At 45.3% G+C, this 21,871-nt stretch overlaps 1 protein-coding gene across 1 annotated transcript in view; it reads right to left on the bottom strand.

Moving 5' to 3' along the window:
* Nucleotides 1-19,920, bottom strand: part of CCDC88C (coiled-coil domain containing 88C) — a 133,196-nt gene extending 113,276 nt beyond the window's left edge. The window contains exons 1-3 of the mRNA XM_056851343.1: nt 19,861-19,920; nt 17,254-17,354; nt 3,810-3,918 (exon numbers count right to left, since the gene is read on the bottom strand). Coding sequence (XP_056707321.1) covers nt 3,810-3,918; nt 17,254-17,354; nt 19,861-19,920 — 270 coding nt within the window. The remainder of the gene's footprint in view (nt 1-3,809; nt 3,919-17,253; nt 17,355-19,860) is intronic.
* Nucleotides 19,921-21,871: the final 1,951 nt, after the last annotated feature.

Here is a 21,871-nt window from a genome sequence, read left to right as displayed (position 1 = left end):
AGAGAGCTCATCAGCCTCAAAGGCAGAGGCTATATTGGGGTTGCCTGTGATTTATGGATCGACATCTTAGGCTATCTTTATATAGGACGGGGGTATTTCCCCCAACACAATGTATTTTTGGGGAGATTTACATGATAGGCACAGATAGGAGGGCATAGGGTAGTCAGGAATGATACTGGGGTGAAAGTTATAGTATCTGCATTTCACAAATGCTTGCAAGATGCATAAACTTTGTGGTCACCTAGACTGTATATTGATTGTACCACACTTGCTCTTCTGCAGTGAAGCATAAAGTAACCTTTCAATGCCTAGCAGTAAAAAGTAGCTACACACATGAACTGTTGTAACAACTATGTGTTCTGCATAAGTTAGAAAACAGGTACACAGCAAAGTATGCTGCAGTATGGCTCAGGAATACATACGACCCACTGGTGAATTTTCAATTGCTGGTGTGAACAGGACTTTAAAACCATGGCCTGAAATATCTCATTTTCTCCCTTCACCTCTTTTTTATTTTGTAACATCCAGTCTGAAGAAAAATTCTGGTGAACTAAAAAGCTTGCATGCTCTTTTTTGTCATTGTAGCTGGCCCTAACAAAAAGTATAACGTGGATTGTGATTTGTTACTGGATCTCAATAGCTCAGCCTAGGAAACAGAAAAAAGGCATGATCTTTCTAGGATGAATACCCAGAATTTATAGGCAACTGAATGCCAAGTGCATTGGGAATCCTCTCTACTGACCAACCTCTAGAGTTCTACAAGAGCATTTACAGCAGAGCCAAACTGCAGATGAACAATGAAGGCTAGTTCCCAGGTGGTAGACAATGGGAGGGGTTCACAAGGTAAGCTATTCTAATTACTGCACTGATCGAACATTTAAGCATTATTACCAACAACGATCAGAAATTAACCCTTCGACGAATCACGTGTTACAGATTTTTAAAAGCTGATTAATCAATAATTGCACATTTGATATGCTTACTGAACTATTATAAAAATAAAGCATTCACCCGTTTTTACGAGGCACTGCTTGCAATTGACCACCTACGATATCATTTCATGTCTTATAAATATTAGTTGTCTGAGATCAATTTTAGTACCAAACATTTTGATACAATTTAGAGGACAATTTTTTAAAAAAAATCTGCCAATTTAACCAGCTTCCTCTCCAATTCCCTTACCCAATCAACACTTCCTAGTACAGCGGTCGGCAAACTCATTAGTCAACAGAGCCAAATATCAACAGTACAATGATTAAGATTTCTTTTGAGAGCCAAATTTCTTAAACTTATAGTTTAAATTCCATGGCAGAGCTGGGATTTGAGCCCGGGTCGCCCAAATCCTAGCCCTACCCTCTAATTGCTACACCACACTGGCTCTCTCTAGCTGTTGTCTCTTTATGAATTAGGAAGGGTCTTCCATTTTGAATATGAAAGTGGTGAAGGCCAGACCCAGGTTCACCATGTCTGTGAGAAGAACCAGGCCAGAGAATCCTGCAGCACCTTAAAGCTTAACAAAACTATTCTAGCTTCTAAGTAACACATTTCTAAATCTAAAAAAACCTGAACATTTCTAACATCATGATTATAATATAACATAAGATACAGATGCAGTTACAGCTGTTTAAGCCCACTGATATAATGAAATAATTAGAAAGGAATAAATCTGCATAGGATTACACAGATAGTCGAGCAAAATATATATTTATACAGCATAAAAGGGGCATAATAAGAGGCACAATCCCACTAAAACTAACGATTTAAAAATCCCTATTGTCCAGGAAGGTAACCAGCACATGCTTAAGTCTCCCACTGAAATCACTTGGAGAGTGTCCACAGAATCCTAACGATGTTTACTTTGAAGTAAGCCTCAATGAGTTCAGTGGTGCTTACTCACAGGTAAATGTGCATAGTCTTGCAGACTTGGAGAAGAAGAAGAAGAAGAGAGGGGCGGGAGAGGTGTGTGGGGGGTGAGGAGTCCCGCATCTTTTCCGCCCTTCCCTCCCTCCCTTTCGGGGCTGCCGCCGCTGCTCACCATCCGGCGCGGCCCTCGGCCCTGCCATCGGCGTCTGCATCTGCCCCTGACCAGGCGGCGGCGACTCCCCCTCCCGGCGCCGGCCTGCGGCAAGAGGTGCTACTCAGCCGCCCTTCGTATTTCCCGCCCGGGCGGAAGTGAGGCCCTGAGAGGATCCGGCTGAAGGGGTCGGGGGGGGGGGGGGAACCGCCGGTGCTGCCTCCGCACTCCATGCAGGGGCCTGGGGGGGTCTCAGCCCGGATCAGAGGCCGCCAGAGGAGCGGGGTAGGGGCTGGGGTCTCACCGCCTCCCTCAGCAGAGCCCCCTGCCCCCGCTCCCCTCTTGGGTCATGGCTGGGGGGGCTGCCGTGAGAGAGGCAGGACAAGGGCGGCCGCCCAGGGCGCGGACCTCAGAGGGGGGGAGGAGGCAGAACTGGCCCGAGGGGTGAAGCTTTAAACAGATTGGTTTGTTGGGGGCGGAGGTGGGGGGGGGAGAATGCAAACTGACAGTGTATATATATTTTTATTGTAAGGGAAGTACCACGCCAAGGAAGGAGGGTGGGTCTTCCCCTCTCAGGCCGCTTCACGCCTCCCTTGGCCGCCCCCGCCCCCGGAGATGGGAAAGGGCCGCCGCCGGTAGGAGAGGCTCAGTTCATTCGCACAGCGGAGCCGACGACAGCCGCCGCCGCCTCTCCCATCATCCGACCGACCGATACCCCCGCGTGTGCAGAGTTGCACTCAAGGGGCCAAAGAGCCGCATGCAGCTTGGGAGCCGCGGTTTGCCGACCACTGCCCTAGTAGGACAGAAATCAGTTCTGAGAAAGATAAAGGGTTAGAGCCAAGCTCCAACAAACAGAAGGTGTTCGTGGTAGCAGATCTTTTCTGCCTTTCCCCTCCTCCTAATAGCTTTCTGTGTCAGCTGCACACCTTTTCCTGAGGGTCAGGGACTCCTGAAGATATGCCATAGAGCACAAGTGCAGGGCTGGGCTGCAGCAAGACAGGGGATCTGGATCCCCCACCCTCCACCCCCAATGTAAAATAATGGATACAACTGGAAGCAGACTAGTAATCCAACCATCCAGTATAAAAGGCTTCAAAGGGTCACCACCCACAGATTATCCCATTTTGGAGTTATTTCTTCTCATGTCCATATAGAATTTTGCATGCATTTGGAAATGAATGCAAATTACAGGAAAGTAAACCCTGAGTTCATCAGGGCATGGAAGCGAAGCAGGGTGGACCATGGTCAGTAACTGGATGGAAGACTAGGATTGCTCTGCAGAGGAAGGCAATGGCAAACCACCTCTGTTTGTCTCTTGCTTGGAATATCCTATAAATGGGGTCACCATGAGCCAGTGGCAACTCAATGACTGGTTCCTCTTCTAAACCAATTAGGAAAACAGTCACAGGAATTCATTATTTATTGACCAATGCAAGGAGGGGGAGTAACTGGAATATCATGTTCTTCTGAAAGACCAATGTGTCAACATCGTTGCTAGCAACAGCTTTGCACAGATACCTACAGTGTGATGGTATCCAACTTCACCCACTTCACTGTACATATTACCATGGTTATCTACAATCAAGACAATTTACACAATCCATTTGACACAATCAAAACATCCTCACCTTTAAACACATACATGCAGCTAATATGCTGCAAGGACCCGAATGCTAACTGAAAACATTTATTCCTCCAACACAGTTTCCTCTTTATTTCCTGTGGCAGGTCTCTCATTGTAGCTGGGGCCTGCTAGTTTTTCAGTATCTGTGCTGCAAAGGTAGAGAAGACATACCTGATAATAGGTCTTGATATTTCGGACCAAGATGGTGAGGTTTTGAATCCGGAGGCTGACGTCATTGTTGACATGCTTGTTGACGCGTTGGTTCGTTGGCCGTGGATCTCTAAGAAAGTAAGATCAAGGATTTAGAAACAGTAGGAATTAAAAGATTTTTCCAGAGCCACCTATTACCATTACTGCCATCCAGCATGTCCTCACCCCTCTTCCCACACCCATTGTAAATCCCTACTACAGGTTACAGTAGTGCTGTACTCACAGTGGAGTGGACCCTACTCCTATCCCAACCAGAGAGCTAGCGTGGTGTAGTGGTTAAGAGTGGCAGACTCTAATCTGGTGAACCAGGTTGGTTTCCCCACTCCTACACATGAAGCCAGCTAGGTAACCTTGAGCTAGTCATAGTTCTCTTAGAGCTCTCTCAGCCTCACTTACCTCACAAGGTGTCTATTGTGGGGAGAGGAAGGGAAGGAGATTGTAAGCCGGTTTGATTCCCCTTAAAAGGCAGAGAAAATCGGCATATAAAAACCAACTCTTCTCTCCACAGAGCAAAGTCTGATGCCTGCTCTGTTTTCCCCCCAGAGACATTCATTTATATTCAAGCTACCCCAACCCAGCAACTAAAGCTTAAATTATACATGGCAGCAACAAACCCGCATCTTCAAATGAAGACCTGCCCCAGTGACATCAAAAGGTGGAGCTGAGGAAGTGATTTCAATGCCATTTTAACTGGAATTTGTTACTTATTTGATAAAAAAGTATATATATACACACACACACACACACACATAATTAAGACAAGATTATAGATTTATATCCATATAAAATGCCAAGGAGATATGTGGGCAGGGGATGCTAAACCTCCTTCTACTGGCCATCTTTTGCCCACTTCAGCTTAGTTCTGATATTAGAGTCCAGTTGAACAATAAAGGATTTGGTTGGGATGCACAGGCGAATTGTGGAAGTAGGGCCAGCAGGCAGGAAGCCAGGTCAGCATCTCTCACTAACATAAGTTTTAGGAGCTTAAAAAACCCAAACCACACTGCTTCCACCCCCATATTACAGGGCTTAACTTTCATTTAAAGATTCCATTGTGGGTTACGTTTTCTTTTCTTTTTTGCTGTTAACTTGCAGCATGCTTTGAATCCTAGATTTGGAAGGAGCTATACAGGCCATCTAGTCCAACCTCTTGCTCAATGCAGGATCAGCCTAAAGCATCCCTGACAAGTGGTCCAGCAGCTGCTTGAAGACTGCCAGTAAGGGGGGAGCTCACCCCCTTCCTAGACGGGGGTGTGAGGATGTGCATGAATGAAGGGAACAGAGGAAGATGAGGCATGGTAGCAAAGTGGGGGAGGGGCAATGAAATGACATTGTGTGACACATGACATCACATTTGCCCCAAACCCAGATGTAACAGAAGTGCATCGGCCATCCCCAAAACTCTATGATAAAACTCTGGTGGCCTGGCATTTCTAACACAAGAATTTAGAAAGCTGCTGCCAGTCAGAGTAGCACTGACTTTGACGGACCAATTATCTACTAAAAGGCAGCTTCCGTATTCTGCTTCTTGGCCCAACCAGAAGGAAAATGTTGCTTTAGTTATTTAAAAATGACCTGCTTTTAATTATCTGTTTTAATAAATTAGTATTTTTGGATTCTATTTATTGTCACCCACTTTGGGTCCTGATTGCATAATGAGAAAAGCGAGGTACAAAAATGTCTTATATAAATATCACTCCTGGCAACATCTTGGTGGGACAAGCTATCCCTGGGAAGTTTTGCCTTCTTCAGAAGCTCTATAGACAAAAAACATGCCCTGGACAATACAGAACCCTCCTTCCTTTCAGCTGCCTATTACCCAATACCCTGAAATACAAAATAGAAACTGAACTCACAAGCACATGGGAACACAGCCTATGGCAGATTTAACATCTAGCCTCATGCCCTGTAGACTAGGGCTGTCAATTCGGTTCGGTCCGAACTGAAAATCAACCGAATTTCCCCTGATTCGGTGATTTTCTGTTCGGACGGATCCGAACTCAAACCTGGCGGGCAACCGGGGGGGGGGCGAATTCAGCGAGTTCGGGAGTTCGCGAATAAATTCGGCCCCCCTTCAGGGGAGCCCGCTGAAAGGCGTGGGCTGCCCTTTAAACTGATCTGGGCCTCCCAGCTGGGAGGCTCAGATCAGTTTAAAGGGCAGCCCGAGCCTCTCCAGCGGAGCCCGCTGAAGGGGGGCGGGCTGCCCTTTAAACTCATCTGAGCCTCCCAGCTGGGAAGCGCAGATGAGTTTAAATGACAGCCCGCGCCTCTCCAGCGGAGCCCGCTGAAGGGGGGCGGGCTGTCATTTAAACTCATCTGTGCCTCCCGGCCGGAAGGCTCCGCTGAAGGGGGGCGGGCCGCCCTTTAAACTCATCTGCGCCTCTTGGCCGGGAGGCGCAGATGAGTTTAAAGGGCAGTTTAAATGACAGCCCGCCCCCCTTCAGCGGGCTCCGCTGAAGGGGGGCGGGCTGCCCTTTAAACTGATCTGCGCCTCCCAGCTGGGAGGCTCAGATCAATTTAAAGGGCCCCCGTGCGCCTTCAGGGAATCCCTCTGAAGGCGCGCGGGGGCCGAATTTTCCCCCGAACTCCGGATCCCCCCGAATTACCGGGAATCCGAAGCGGGGGAGTTCGGACTTCGGCACGTACCGAACCCACAAGGGTCAAATTCGGCCGAATCCGAACTGTACCGAATTTTTTTTTTTGACAGCCCTACTGTAGACTATATATTTTATGTCAATTTTCAAATAGCTTTCAAATATTTGGACCTCCTTTTTAAAGGAATGGATCCAAAAAGTGAATTCAGCTAACAGAGGAACTTTCCTCTGATGGAAAGTAGACTCCTTTGCTTAGTGAAAAGGAATCACTGGAACTTGTCCCAAATCCTTGGCTTGGATTTTCCTCCCTCTTGTAAAGTGTGGTCATCCATTGTGGCACCAATGGCATCATGTTCCCGTGGCACCAGGCATCATGCACTCAAGCCGAACACAGGGATCTGCATGGGCAGAATGTACTGGATGAACGTGCTCCTCAATGGAGGAGTAAACAACTCAAGCAGAAGGAAAGTATATGACCCTAGTAAAAAAACAAAAAAAATTCAATTTAGAAGCATATCACGTTGATAAGGTGAGACATGATAGAGATCTATAAAATTATACATGGTTTGGAGAGAGTGGACAGGGAGAAGCTTTTCTCTCTCTCTCATAAGACTAGAACGCGGGTCATCTGCTGAACCTGGAGGGTGAGAGATTCAAAACAGATAAAAGGAAGTATTTTTTCACACAATGCATAGTTAAATTGTGGAACTCCCTGCTCCAGGATGTGGTGATGGCTGCCAACTTGGAAGGCTTTAAGAGGGGAGTGGGCATGTTCATGGAGGAGAGGGGTATTCATGGTTACTAGTTAAAATGGATACTAGTCATGATGCATACCTATTCTCTCCAGGATCAGAGGAGCATGCCGATTATATTGGGTGAACACAGGCAGGATGGTGCTGCTGGAGTCGTCTTGTTTGGGGGCTTCCCAGTGGCACCTGGTTGGCCACTGTGTGAACAGACTGCTGGACTTGATGGACCTTGGTCTGATCCAGCAGGGCTTTTCTTATGTTCTTATATTTTGGGACTGTGTCAGGGTGGTCTCATCAGAACTTGGAAGATAAGCAGGGTTGGCCCTAGTTAGTGTTTGGATGGGAGACCACCAAGGAAGTCCAGGGTTGCTACGCACAGGCAACCAGTGGCAAAACCATCTCTGCTCATCTCTTGTCTCGAAAACCCTGTGGGTCCTGGGGTTGCCATAAGTCATTTGCAACTTGACTGCACATGATTATTAAGCGAAGATAAAGAGCCCAAACTTGGTGAAATAACTAAACAAGAAATTCAGAAATGTGACTGCTTGGATACTATGGAACTACACTGGCCATTAAGCAGAACCAGTGCCTGTTAGCTCAGTGTTCCAAGTCAGGAAAAAAAAGAAAGGAAAAGAGTCCTGTTTTGGGTTGTCTGGCACCTGCTGTTGTACTACAGCAATGAAAGATTAGCGACTTCCGATGGCTGATTTTCTATGGCACATAATCACATCATTGTAATGCGCTGGGAGGAACGTGATGGAAAAACAGCCTCATGTCTAACCTTTGTGCTAAAAACATCAAGATTAACCGAAATACCAAATAGGTAAGATAATAGCTTTTATTGCACCAATCCCTGCACAGTCTTAGATAACCTTTCAAACAGGTGCGTATACTATTTTGTTAGAATAATTTTCAAACTGTCTGTGTCAGGAAACCCTTTCCACAGCTACTCAGGGCATAGTTCAAAGGCACTTGGAAGAAAGATACAACCTAAGAATAATAAAATAAAACTCAAGTGCCAAGGAACTTCTGAAGGTCTGCCGTGGAATGCAGCAGATTCTGGGGAATATTTGAGGGCATAACCCAAGCAGGAAACCCTGGCCACCCTTGGTTAAATCCAGCTCACTTCTGTGGCTGCACAAAGCAGAAAGAACAAGAGTGTTTCAGCAACCTTTATTCAGATGAAGGAAGGTTTCTGTTAAGGTCCAAGGAACTCCAGCACTCCCCAGGGGACAGTTCCAAGCCACGTTCTACCGCACTAGAAACTAAATTACATTTAAAGTAGGCAACGGTTCCAAACGCTTTCAAGATATAAGCTTCTTATCTTTCCCTTTTTGTTTTTTAATTATGTGGCAGATATTATCAGAGGTCTTATCGATATATCAGAGGTCTTATGGAACAGCAGAAAATAGGCCATATTTTGCTATATCAAAACACAAGAGAGTTTCTTTGAAGTGGGGTTCACATGACTGTGTTCTTCTGGCTTCATGACTGTTAGGTCTTTGGCAACTAAAAACTTGTTTGGTTATGGGCAACTGGTGACCTCACAGCATCCCAGTCTTATTATCAATAGCCAGAGTTCAATAATTATCTTACTGCATTACTTGCTACTCTTGTAACTCCATTCTTTTTTGCATTATGACATTTCATGTTTGATGCATTTTTGACTGTGCATATTTCTAATATTTGTGACCCCAGTCCCATTGCATTCAATGCTGGATGCTTTGTGATATTTGAGAACAGTTTTACCACTGTGTAATCTGCTTTGAGTCACAGTGAGAAAGGCAGGCTATAAAGTAAATAAATACAAAAAATAGTCTCCCGCTATCCTTATTGCATAAGGTCCAGCATGGCCATCACTGGCTATTCTTCTGTGAAATAAATGCTCGTACAGAATTTCACTCAAAGAAATATTAGCCAAAACATCCAAAGGGCATAATCAGCTCTCAGAAATCACTGCCACGGCCATTCCACTCATACATCTTGTGCAAGTGTGGGAGGAAGCAAAAGAGAAGAGGGGGGTGATATTTTAAAATCCAATCCCACCCCCCAAATTGGGATAAAACAGGTTTTGGGAAACCTGGATTAAAATCTCGTTAACTGCAAGAGGACAGTGTTTTCTTTCAAGGCTATGAAACCGTAAAAAATCCATTCAGAGGCAAAGTGGGTTACAGAGTCTATATAAAAGGGACCTAAGAATGGGTGTGCATGCTTTATATCGTCTCATGCTTTTTCACCAGCATTTATTTTGCATTAACCATCTCAGTGGTTCCACAGATGTTAAAGTGTCAGATCAGAATCTGGGAAACTGAGGTTCCAGTTCCCACTCTGCCATGGAAGCTTGGCGGGTAACCTTGGACTAATCACACACACTCAACTTCAATCTACCCTCTAGGATTGTTGTGAGGACAAAATGGAGGCGAGGAGAATGATGTGAGCTTGGGGGAGAAAAATTGGTTCCAAATACCTAAAACAAAATGTAAACAAGTTAACCAATCATGTCCATTTCCCCCCCAATAGGGCCAACATATGAAGTGAGGAGGAGGGAGTTGTAAAAACAATAAGTGCAGCTTTTCAAGTGTGACACCTGAGAGGCTGTTTATAAAATATTAAATACAGATACTGACAGAGACACGGGAAGAATAGTATATTGTCTTACAGGCACCAGGTTGCCAGCTGTTCTTCTGCTCAGTCTTAATTGGGTGAATATGTGCCCAAGGACTCTTTGAAAAGCACTATATAAGGATAGTCTTACTGGCTCAGATCAAAGATCCTTCTACAACAGTAGCCATTCTCCCCAAGATCTCTAATGGAGACCGATGGAATGACAGCCCTTTCCCAGTAGGAAAGACATTCTGTCTCTGAACACCCCTTTTTAACGATATGCCTAATCCTCCATGAATTTGGATAAACTTTACTTAAACCTTTTCTCACCCAGCCTCAGCTGTAGGCCTCCAAGGTCACATCCAATAAAAATACTTAATAATAAAAACTTAAAACCACTCATTAAAGCAGCACGCCATCAAATAAACACTAAGCCAGAAACACTATGAAAACCAGAGCACCCACAGAGGCACACATAAGAAGAAAGTTTCAGGAAGATCTTAGCCCGACAGCTGAAACAAAAGAGAAAATTGCCAGACATGCAGCAGCAGAGAAGGGAATTGAAAAGATTTTAATACCTTCTTCTTCTTCAAGCTAAACGAGCCAGTGGCCCATTCTCATTATGACAATCAACTGTGGATAAATTACACAGTGTGTAAAATAGTATTCTCTTTTTGTTGTCCTGACTCAATTGGTTATCAGTTTGGGGATGAACAGGAGAATGACTTCTCCAAGCTCACACTCTCCATATTACTATAAAAGGTAAAGTAAAAGTCCCCTGTGCAAGGACCAGGTCACACCTGACCCATGGGGTGACGTCACTTCTGCTCTTCCTCTAAGCAGCTGAAGGTGGCATTTATGATCCTCCCCTCACAACAACACTGTGAGGAAGGTCAGGCTGAGAGAAATTGACTGGCCAAGGCAACTATAGTAACCTTTAAGGCCGAACATGGAATTGAAATGGTGGGTTTGTTTTAAAACAGGAGGTTTATACTGATATATTTCACCTCAGCTTTGGTGGAGGAAGAGGGTCTGCATGGACAGCATATTTTATTTCCCTCATTTTCCACCCAACATCATTCAAACATGACTTGATCCTGAGTCCTCCTAGTCATAAGCCAATACTTTAAGCATTATACCATGCACAACAATTGTTGGGACAGTGCTTCATCTTAACATATGATAACAAATCATTTAAGAGAACAGACACCACTTTTCCGAATTGTCTCACAGAGTGCATTTTTTCAGGACCTCCCTCTGTTCCTTTGAAATTCCAAGGCATAAAAGTAAAGTGGTCACCAGTAATGTGAGAACTTGTTTAAAAAGTAAAGGTCCCCTGTGCAAGCACCGGGTCATTCCTGACCCATGGGGGGGATGTCACATCCCGACGTTTCCAAGGCAGACTTTGTTTGCGGGGTGGTTTGCCAGTGCCTTCCCAGTCATCTTCCCTTTACCCCCAGCAAGTTGGGTACTCATTTTACCAACCTCAGAAGGATGGAAGGCTGAGTCAACCTTGAGCCGGCTACCTGATCGAACTCAGGTCGTGAGCAGAGCTTTAGACTGAAGTACTGCAGCTTAACACTCTGCACCACGGGGCTTGTTTACCAAAGTACATGTGGGCCACGAGAAGAGTTTTAGTTTTTATTGCATGGGTGTGAATTGCCGACTGCGGGTGAAGAAAGTGCTGACAAAGAAGATTAAACAGTAAGCTTTGGTCTTATGGATCAGTTAGCAAAGCCACATGTGGAAAGAAATAGGTACACTTTACAGAGGCAGGGCTGAAACCCTTTCACCAGGGTCTATATGTCATTTTAGAAATTCACACCAAATCTCTACCTCAACTCCTCCTCCCCCTTTCTATAGTTTTCTCCATAAGTATTCCCCAAAGGATTTTCTTTCCACATATCCGAAGAAGTGAGCTCTGACTCACAAAAGCTCATATTGAAATAAATGTTGTTATTTTTTAAGGTGCCACTGGACTTCTGTTTCAGAAATAAACATTTCTATTTTCTTCCATGGTTCAAGAGCTGGTATGGATGGAATGGGACTGTAAGTGAGCACATGTTATGAAGTTGCATTGGGGCTTAAAGAAATTATGCGTGGCCCCCGCTACTGAGTAAAGAAGATCCATGGGGTTCACAGAGAGACAGAACCCAATTAATCATTCTTAACAGTCAAGGCATGCACCTTGGGAAAAGGAGGGGAATATATGCAAAAGAAACTGCTAATTCCAATTATTTTGTATTGGTTGATTAAGATACAGCAACATGGCTTCAAATGAATTATTATAGGCTATAAGAATCACACTCAAAACCTGTCAATCTAAAAAGTGTTATAAAGAGATTTACCTGGATCCAACAAACGTTCCATACGCGCTAGATAGTCTCACCTATGAGGCATGCTTCTTCTTCCTCCAAAACGTCCATTTGTGCAAGAGCCCACAGAAAAGCACTGATGTTGTGCAAATGGAAGTTTGAGAGGAAGTGGCACAGAACTTGTTCATGGGATCCAAACCACTGTTCAAAGTTTGTATATTAACATGGCATGGGTATACATACTTAATTAAAACATTGGCGGTTATCTAAATTTAATTATTTAATTTACACCCACCTTTCCCCCAAATTTTATCCTCACAACAACCCTGTGAAAAAGGTTAGGCTGAGCAGGGCCCAAGGTGACCCTGAAAGCTTCCATGGCAGAGTGAGGATTCAAACCTGTAGCTCCCAGATCCTAGTCCAACACACTAACCACGACACCACACAGGCCTTCAGTTTTATTTCTGTGACAATGATAGGCAAGATACACTAGACTGGAGGTATAGTTCCAGCTCTGAATTCACTATGAGTTCAGAAGCCTTATTTACTAGATAAATCACATTTAAGCATTTATTTATAAAATTTGCCAATAATTCCTCTCTCCTAAGCTCAAACATATGTGCAAGTCATGGCCAACAACCCCCCTGTGCTATACCCACCTAGTCCATCCAAGCTGAGAACATAACCATTTACAATAAAAAACAAAGGACTAGCTTGCCCTGACCCGGATGGCCCAGGCTAGCCTGATCTCATCAGATCTTAGTATTTAGATGGGAGACATTAATCAAAGTCTACGGTTGCTATGCAGAGGTAAACCACCTCTCAACGTCCCTTGCCTTGAATATCCTACAAGGTCACTATAAGTTGGCTGTGAGTGGACAGCACTTTCCACCACCAGAAGGGTCTGCTTAGAGTATCAGCCCAGTTGGGGAACCTACAGGAATGTCCTGCCTTGTGCACAAAGCTACCATTAGGCTCTTTATAATTCTTACCCAACTACAATTCACAACACTGCCCAAACAGCCCACAAGACTATCTGCCCTGCCCTCGCCCAGCTACCAAAAGTGAACTGGACAAAAATAGTTCTTGAACAGGAAACGTGATTCTAGCAGGTTAGATCGATGAGATTAAAATAGCTCTCTAAACTGACTGTAAGAGACCAACATACTCAAACATGTTCCTTAACTCAGGAGGGGGGGGGGGAGAAATGCTGCCAGCATTATTTTTAAAACCATACTAACATCGAATTTGCTGTTACATGAGAAAAAGTCTGTCCAATACCACCAGAGCTACTAGACTTCAATTAATATAGTATCAGAAGCCTACATAAGACAAGACAGTCCTCTGTCTACCTGCTCTAGAATTCCCTTTCAAATGGATTAGTTACCTTACTATTTATTATATTTGATTCCAACGTTCCTCCAAGGTTCCCTGGGCAGCACACATTATTCTCCACCTCTTCCATTACATCCTCTCAACAACTCTATGAGGTAAGTCAGGCTAAGACAGTTTGACTAGCCCAAGGTCACCCAGCGAACTTCCTGGCAGAGTAGGGATTTTAACACAGTTCTCTAGTCTGACACTCTTAACCACTGCACCATGTTGGCTTTTACCATTACCTTTAACCTTTTTACAGTCAGAAGAACTACGAACAACTATGCAACTAAACATGGAAACATGTCACTCCAACCCACAAAATCTTCAGAAAGGCAGTCAAGTTGACTGACCACTAGGCTACAGCCACAACATACAAAAATCATATTATGCACAATTTATTGAGTGAAGATTATAAACATAAAATATTTATACATGCTTCATAAATCAACTATAATCTTTCAAGGTGAGAAAGTGTGAGCTTAAAACCTGCTCGACGCCACAGACCTATACAACTGCAGACCTCGCCAAGGGGCGTCATTCTCTTACCATTAGGATCTTTCCACCCATCCATTTCTGTTAAATGGGAACCAACAGCTGCTCTCAGTGTTGTTGTGTGGATGATCAAAAATAAGGGCCAGAGAAAACACTGCTGAACCCTGTAAGTCTTTTTTAAGCCCAACCCTAAGACTGTTAATAGTTTCTATAGCATCTTATCCTCAAAACAGTCCTGTGAGGCACATTCATGTTATTTCCACTTTAAAGGCAGGGAAGGGAAGATGAGGAAGGATGAATGGGGAATATTTGCACGCAGCTTGAAACGATACCAGGAAATCAATAAAAATTATATTGCTTTCCTCATATCACAGCTGAGCACACAGTTACGCTGCATTTTAACATCAGCTGAGTTACAGGGAACCATAATCATCTAAGCCCATTCCTCAAGACATCACTGAGGTGTGACAATGAGATTTTCATTCCACCAGGGCTGTTGAACAGGACAATAACAGACTTAAGACTGGTAAGGGGGGGGGGGGACATATAAAAGCATTCAGACAATTTAACACATATGCTTTCAGCTCTTTTCTATGTTGATGACCCATTTCCACAAAAATAAACTACAGTCTAGTGACACCCTAAAGACTAACAAGATTTTATTCTGCCATGAGCTTTCAAGGATCATAGCCAGCTTCATAAAATGTGTGTAGTCACTAGGCAGACGTTTATAGAGGGGGCTAGAAAGGAAAAAAAGTGGCAGGGTCCTAGGACCATGAAATTCAGGATGAGATTTAATGATGCAAAATGCAGGAAAGTACAGAGACAATGGCTGTAATTGACAATCTCCCTAGTTTTGGTAAGGTAGTTTACACCTGTAATGAATGAAGAGTCCCAGGCTTAATTATCCCCTCCCCCCCATTCTGTTTAGCATCTACAAGAAAACATTTCTGACCAGTTATCCACAGTCTGAGGAGATAAATATGCAGATACTCTGTAACATCCTCTCTCCATTTCATCCCAATATGTAAGGCAATGTAAGGCAATGGATGTACTCAACCAGTAACTAGACATAGAAAAGACTGGATGAGGGGCCACTAAACTGAAGCTCAGTCCAAATAAGCCTGAAGTACTGCTAGTTTGGTGGAGGAGCTGATTCGTTTAAACAAACAACAGGAACTAAATAAATAGTAACAAAAGAAATAAATGGGAAAGAGAAACATGCAGTCATATGCCAACTGGACCTTAGCAAGCCACAAAATAAGCTATCAAATTTGGCAACAGTTCAGCACAAAACGTCACTGAACCAAATACTTTAAAAGGACAGTTCTTCACCAGGCCTGAAAGCCAAAAAGGCTGCATTTCATTCTTGTCTTCTGAAAGTTTCACAAGATGGGGGGGGGGACAACCCAGTTTAGGGGGAGAGGAAAAGAATAATCCCTCTCTGATTTACAGGCAAAGCAGTAACTACATAAAAGAATCAGTCCGAAAAGAGGGACGGTCACAGGCCACCTTTGCAGCAAGGCTAGGCTGAACAGACACAAATGCCACGGTTCAGGTTCCTTGCTAGACAGGCTCAGCCCTTCTGGAGAAAAGGTTTTAATTTCATTGATCTGGAGGCACAGCTAGGCACACCGCCAATGCTGCCTATAAAAGAAGAACAAAGTCCCTAAAAGGAAAAAGAAAACCAGCTCTGTCAAGGTGCCTCACTCAGCAGCTTGAAACAAGCTTCACATTTGGCTAACTCTGCACCTCCAGAAAGCTGTGAAAACGTACATCAGATGCAAGACAACATTAAGCCTTTAAAAAAAAACCAGCTTTAAAAACTAGAAGGCAAGGACATATTCCACTCCTCAAAAGGCATCTTCATTTCAACCAATCTCATGAAATAGGTCGTTTCATCATGTCAAACTCTCAGCAACAGGAAGGGATGTGGTCAGGCTAGGTTTAACAGAGCTCAGAAAAAAGTAGCTCATACAGCACAAGCTAACATTTCCCCAGGCTCCACTGTTCCTCCCTCCCCTTCTGTGTGAACATTTCGGGTTAATTTCTAGGGAGATCTGTGCCTGTAATGCATAGTAACACTATAACCTATACATGACTCTTCACCACCACAACTGCCAGGTTTAAGTTGCACCTGGATGTGCCGTTTGCTTTTTCCCCCTAACAGACCAACAGTCACAGTACATGAACAATTAAATTCTTTAAAGTTGCCCTACACACAATTATTCCATCCCAGAATACTTTTCTTTTTAAAAAGTGAATTGTAGAGAGAAATCCTATCCCACAAACATACACACTGCAGAGCCTAAGCATCTCTTTGGTCTATTATGTTGGCTTGTACTGATCCATCCAGCCTAGTACTTAGCACAGGGGCGTCGAACTCATTTGTTATGAGGGCAGGATATGATATAAATGTCACTTGGTTGGGCCGGGCCATACCTCGCCAGCCCAGATAGGGACTGGGGGCAGGGGTAGCTGCCTTGGCTGGCTTGTGGGCCGGATAAGAGCTCTCAATGGGCCGGATCTGACCCGCCGGCCTTATGTTTGACACCCCTGATGTAGCATGCTGACTGCAACAGCTCTCCAAGGCCTCAGACAACGATATTTCCCACCCCTGCTTCACAAGATCCTTCAACCAGAGATACCAGGATTTGAACCTGGGACCTTAGCCAAGTGAAGAATGTGCTCTACAAAGGGATCTCCCCCTTTTTTAGGTGCTGCCCCTTAAGGCCCTTAAAATGGCAGTAATGTTGTATTTACTTTTTCCAAAAATATATTTAATATTCGCTGAGAACACCTTTGTTGATAGCACAGACAAAAAAAATGGGTCTGGTCAACTGCATTGATTTCCAATAGAAGTGCTTCAATTGTACCAAATCCAAAAGCATAACATAACTCAAGAACTGTTGTATAATGGAACAGCTCAGGAGGGCACTGTTTTAAGGGAATACAACGCAGACTATTGGCATGCTTACTGTATGTATCACCCTGCTTTTACAGTGTTGCCTTCTACCTTTGTAACCTACTTTACGCATTTTGGCATGTCATGCCTTAGGCTTAAGTTGGTTTCTTGTTTGCACTCCCAGTTCTGTGCTCCTAGTCCTACTGCATTGCTTATTGGAGGTCTTAGCTGTTTCTTTGAATTGATTTTTATATTTTGTAATCCACCTTGAGTCCCAGCAAGAAAAGTGGGCTATAAATGAAGTAAACAAACAAATAAATAGCCCCAACAACATTTCTTCCCCTTTGCCCCCTCTTCATTGTAACTCACACTTGCAACATTATTTTGTTCAAGAAGACTCCATCTACTAGATCCATGTACATTGCGAGTTTCTCTCCATTTTCATTTCCTAATGGTCCAAACGTCTTCACCTGTCAGAAAGAAAATTTATTTTAGACAGCTGGCACACACAGCAAAAACGCCACAAGAGCAAAACTGGATGAAAAGCTGGAAGGTAGCCACTGTTTTTTTACAGAAGAAATATCCACCATTCCTAACATCATAGCAACTAACCAAGCCGCAGATTCTTCCAAACTATCTAATTTCTCCTTGCAAGCTTGTCAACACACATTGTTTGAAAAAGGCTTATAGCACTATAAAATGGTCAATACTATAAAATGGCCAAATTTTCCTTCTCTGATCAAAATATTTATCAAAAAAGTATACCCCACTGTCAAAATAAAATATTCTCTAAACTGTTAAATTTGTCCAACAGAACACACACATACAATAACAGAAAACAAAAAGCCTAAGCAGCATAATGGACCAAGAATTAAAACACTTAGAAGTAGCCAAGCAGCAAATAAAAATATAAAACCTACAAACTCACAACACTGAAACAGTAGAATATTTCAAGGCATGGGGAGACAATTTATCCAAAAGTAAAAACATTATTGCTTGACACCTGAAAAGCAACACCAGAGAAACTCTGAGGGGAGGGAATTCCTGAATCTCAGTGCCTCAACAGAAAAGGCTCTGATCCTGCTGTTCACCACATCATTCATTAATCCAAATATTAGAATACAGCTTTCCTTTCCTAACAGACCTGAAGTGGCTTGAAGAGATGTCCATAATTCAAGTCAGTAAGTAAAAATAATACTGTTTCAACAAACAAAGCAAACAAATCATGGGCAGATACTAATTCAGCAGGCTGAGAACCAAGGGCCCTTTGGCTCATGCCCAAAGGTTCCTGAGACTTTGGTTACATCCAGGCTTAAATATCTGTGAAGCAGAGGGGAGGGGCCATGGTTCAGTGGTAGAGCATCTGGTTGGCATGCAGAAGGTCTCCGGTTCAAACCCTGGCATCTCTGGTTAAAAAGATGAGGCAACAGGGGATGTGAAAGATCTCTGCCTGAGACCCTGGAGAGCCGCTGCCAGCCTTAGACAATACTGACTGTGATGGACTAACAGTGATTCAGTAGAAGGCAGCTTCATGTGTCCAGAGGAGAAAAAAAATCAGCTCAAATGGTATACAGCTACTACTGGCAAAATCTTTCCCACTTCCTCCCCTGCTAGAAATGCCTCTGGCTATACCCAGGCTAACGTACTTGTGCAGCATGAGGCACTTTGCTTGCTTGTATTGCTTTCCATGAGGCTACAGGTTACTATGTACAGAGTCTTTGCTGTAGGGAAAAAACACTTCAGTGGGGAAAAAATGGACTAGTTGTCTCATGGGCACAAGTGAAGCTATTTTTCAGTCTCACTGATTTCAACAGGGGCATTAAGCATACGAATGATGCCAGGCTTCAAGGGAACAAGAGCACATGCCACTCTCTCTCTCTTCACAACACCATACAGCGATTTTGTTTTCTTTGTCCTGCATACACTCATTGCGTCAAAAACAAGGGGTTTTTTTTATTTTTTTGAATCTGCAGATCCTGGTCATAATCAACTTGCTCTTTCCACTTCATCAAAAGTTTTTACATTAAACTATAGAAGTTATAAAAGCATCAAATCCAACAACACACCCCCATTTCTGGATACAAATAGGTCTATTTGTCCTTCAGGCAACCCAAAGCGTCGTCTTTTCACAATACCAGACATAGCCTTTGCCGACGAGGTTTCAATGCCAAATGAGATGTCTGAGGAGCAAGATAACACAATGAATTTCCTACTCAGCCAGGTGTAAAAACTAGCACGCGCGCCTCAGGACGACTGCACATGGGCAGCAATTGCATCTTCATCCCCACGTGCGCATAGGCTACATACAAGAGCTGCAAAGCTCCAGCCAAGCTTCTAAACGTATACACGCTCGCATACTTTTTTCTTACAAAGCGTGACCGACGGTATACTCGTCTCAACAGAAACATCCTACCCAAGTTCAACCGCTCGCCTGTTTTTTTTTAAGAACAAGTTTCCGGTGTGTCTTTTACAAGGCAGAACAGCCGACCGACGCACGAGGCTATCGTCCCTTGAAACGTAAGGCAGCCCTTTCTGCAGCAGGCGAGGAGCGATCCTCATGGATGGCCCCACAGAGCACGAGCGTTTGTAACAGCACACGGTCGGTCCTGCTCTTCCGACATGGAGATGTAGTAAACCGAGGCGCGGTCAGGCTTGCTACCAACTAATGCCGAGAGAGCGCCTCTGAAAAAAACCAAACCCTTCCTCCGAAAAGAGCCCCTCTCTGAACGCCAAACGCACCAGTAGACTCCATTAGCGAAATCCCATTCCCAGCCAGGTGCACGGGGCACTTTCGATGAGCCCAGCCCCAGGATTTCCGACCGACCCCCCCCCCTCTTCCTCTTCTTCTTCCTCCGCCTATATCTATTTTCCTGGGCGGGTGGCCACCCGGGTGCGCCCCCCCCTCCACGAGAGGGTGGGGGGCGCGCTTCCCACCCCCGACCCCGCTTCTCCCCAAGCCGCGTCCGCGTCGCTCACCCAGGTCACCAAGGGGCCCTGCAGGAAGAGCTCCAGGAGTTGGGAGACGGTCACCTCCATGGCTTTCGGCGCGCTCGTCTGGGCTCCCAAAAGGGGGGCGGCCGAGAGGGCCGGCCGGGCGGCTCAGGCGGGGAACAAAGGCGCGGCGGAGCCCCTGGCCCGGGAGGAGCCGCCGCCGAGCACGGGAACAATGCGAGGCTCGTCCCCTCTCCCCTCCCCCTGGGCCGGGGTGGGAAGGGACGCGGGTCGCGCTCGCCTCCCCCTGGGCTGGCCAAAGCGGCCGCAGCACGCCCCTCCCCGAGGCGCACGCGGCCGGCCAGCAACCTGCTGCTGCTGCTGCTGGGCCAAGCGGGGCGCGCACCGAGCCGCCGCCTCCCCGCCTGCAGCTGCACCACCGACGGCGAGGAAAAGTTTCTTGCGGTGGTGGGGACAGGGAAAGGCGACGCGGGCCGTCCAGAGGGGGCGCCGCTTGGGGCGCTCCAGGCCCTTGAGAAGAGCCGGCCGGCCCCACGAGGCTGCGGCGTCCTCAGCCCCGGAATGGACGACCCCCCCCCCTGGGGAGGGGGAGGCGCGCCCTGCTTTTGCGCGCGAGGCCCAAGAAGCGCGGGCAGCGCGTGAGGGGACGGAGGGGGAAAGTTTTTAAAAAGTTTAAAAAAAAAAAAAAAACCAACCCTGCACGATGCTGGCGATGGCAAAGGGAAACGGGGAGTGGGTGCTCGAAACTGAAAGAGAGAAGTTGCCTCTAAACAGGGCCGGCGCCGGTCATTTTTGGCGCCCTGGGCAAGGCTCACTTCTTGCGGCCCCTCCCCGTTGCGCACCAGTTTTCAAAAACAGATGTCTTGTTGAAAAAATAAAAGCAAAAAAACTTTTTATAAGACCTTATAATTAATTATATTCCTTTTTAAAAAATTTTTTATTATTTTTATAATAAAACATAAAAACACAAAAAAGAAAAAAAACATAATACACTTACACAAAGAAAAGAAATACATGTACAGTGCACTAATTATCTACTAATACATTATTCTATTCTCTTTATAAACTCCGTAGTTTAATAATACATTATTCTATTCTCATTAATTATATTCCATAGCAGTGTTGTGGTACTTAAAATAAAAGATATATATAAGTTATCAGTTGCATTTCCCCCCCCCCCAAAAAAAACAAATTTGTTTAAAACGGTGTCCCCTCAGGCCGGTTCTGCACCCCTCTGATGTCTGCGCCCTAGGCCACCGCCTAGTTCGCCTAATGGTAGCACCGGCCCCTGCCTCTAAGGCTTAGCTTGGCTGGGAAGGTGTCAACAATGGGAAGCTCTTGCCCACGTTCCCGAAGACAGCACTGCCATGAAATCGATGGGCCTGGTTACTCAGCAAAGATCAGTCGCAGAGGGTCTCTGGGGGCGTGGGGGGTGGCCTCCTAGCGGCTCTAGCCGTTCCCCACCAAGCTGCCAAATTCATCACCCTGCCAGCCCCTACGCTTCCCCGCCCTCCCTGCTTTCTGCTGGGCCAGCTGTAGTAAGGCCTGTATGGGGCCTCACCCCCATACAGGCCTTATTGCGGCTGGCCCAGTGGAAGGTGCCGGGAGAGGGGAGGCTTAGGAGCTGGCAGGGTGATGAATTTGGCAGCTTGGTGGGGAACTGCGGGCTCTAGACTTCAGCACAAAACAATTGTGTCAAATGAAGGGCCCCCTGAAGGGGGGGAGGGCGCTTGATTCCCCCTCTTTTGAGCTACAGGATGTTTTTCTTCTGTGCTAATAGCCTTTGCTAACACGACTCGAGCGTTAGGCTTCCCCATTGTGTTCAAACATGAACTCATGCCAAAAAAACTTCCAGAGCACAAAGAGGACTGGGCAAATGACCCTTTAGATATAAACAGGATTTAACTCGAGTCCTGGGCATAATTTAGCGAGGAGGGCCAGGGATGAAGACCAACACCCCTCATAGCAACTCCTGTTTGCAGCTCTTGCTGTATTTTTGTCTGGTTTTCAAGTCCTTTGTTCTTATCCTGGAGGA

Source organism: Euleptes europaea, chromosome 6 (genome assembly GCF_029931775.1).
Source record: "Euleptes europaea isolate rEulEur1 chromosome 6, rEulEur1.hap1, whole genome shotgun sequence".
Lineage (NCBI taxonomy): Eukaryota > Metazoa > Chordata > Lepidosauria > Squamata > Sphaerodactylidae > Euleptes > Euleptes europaea.
This window is presented reverse-complemented; position numbering and strand designations above follow the sequence as displayed.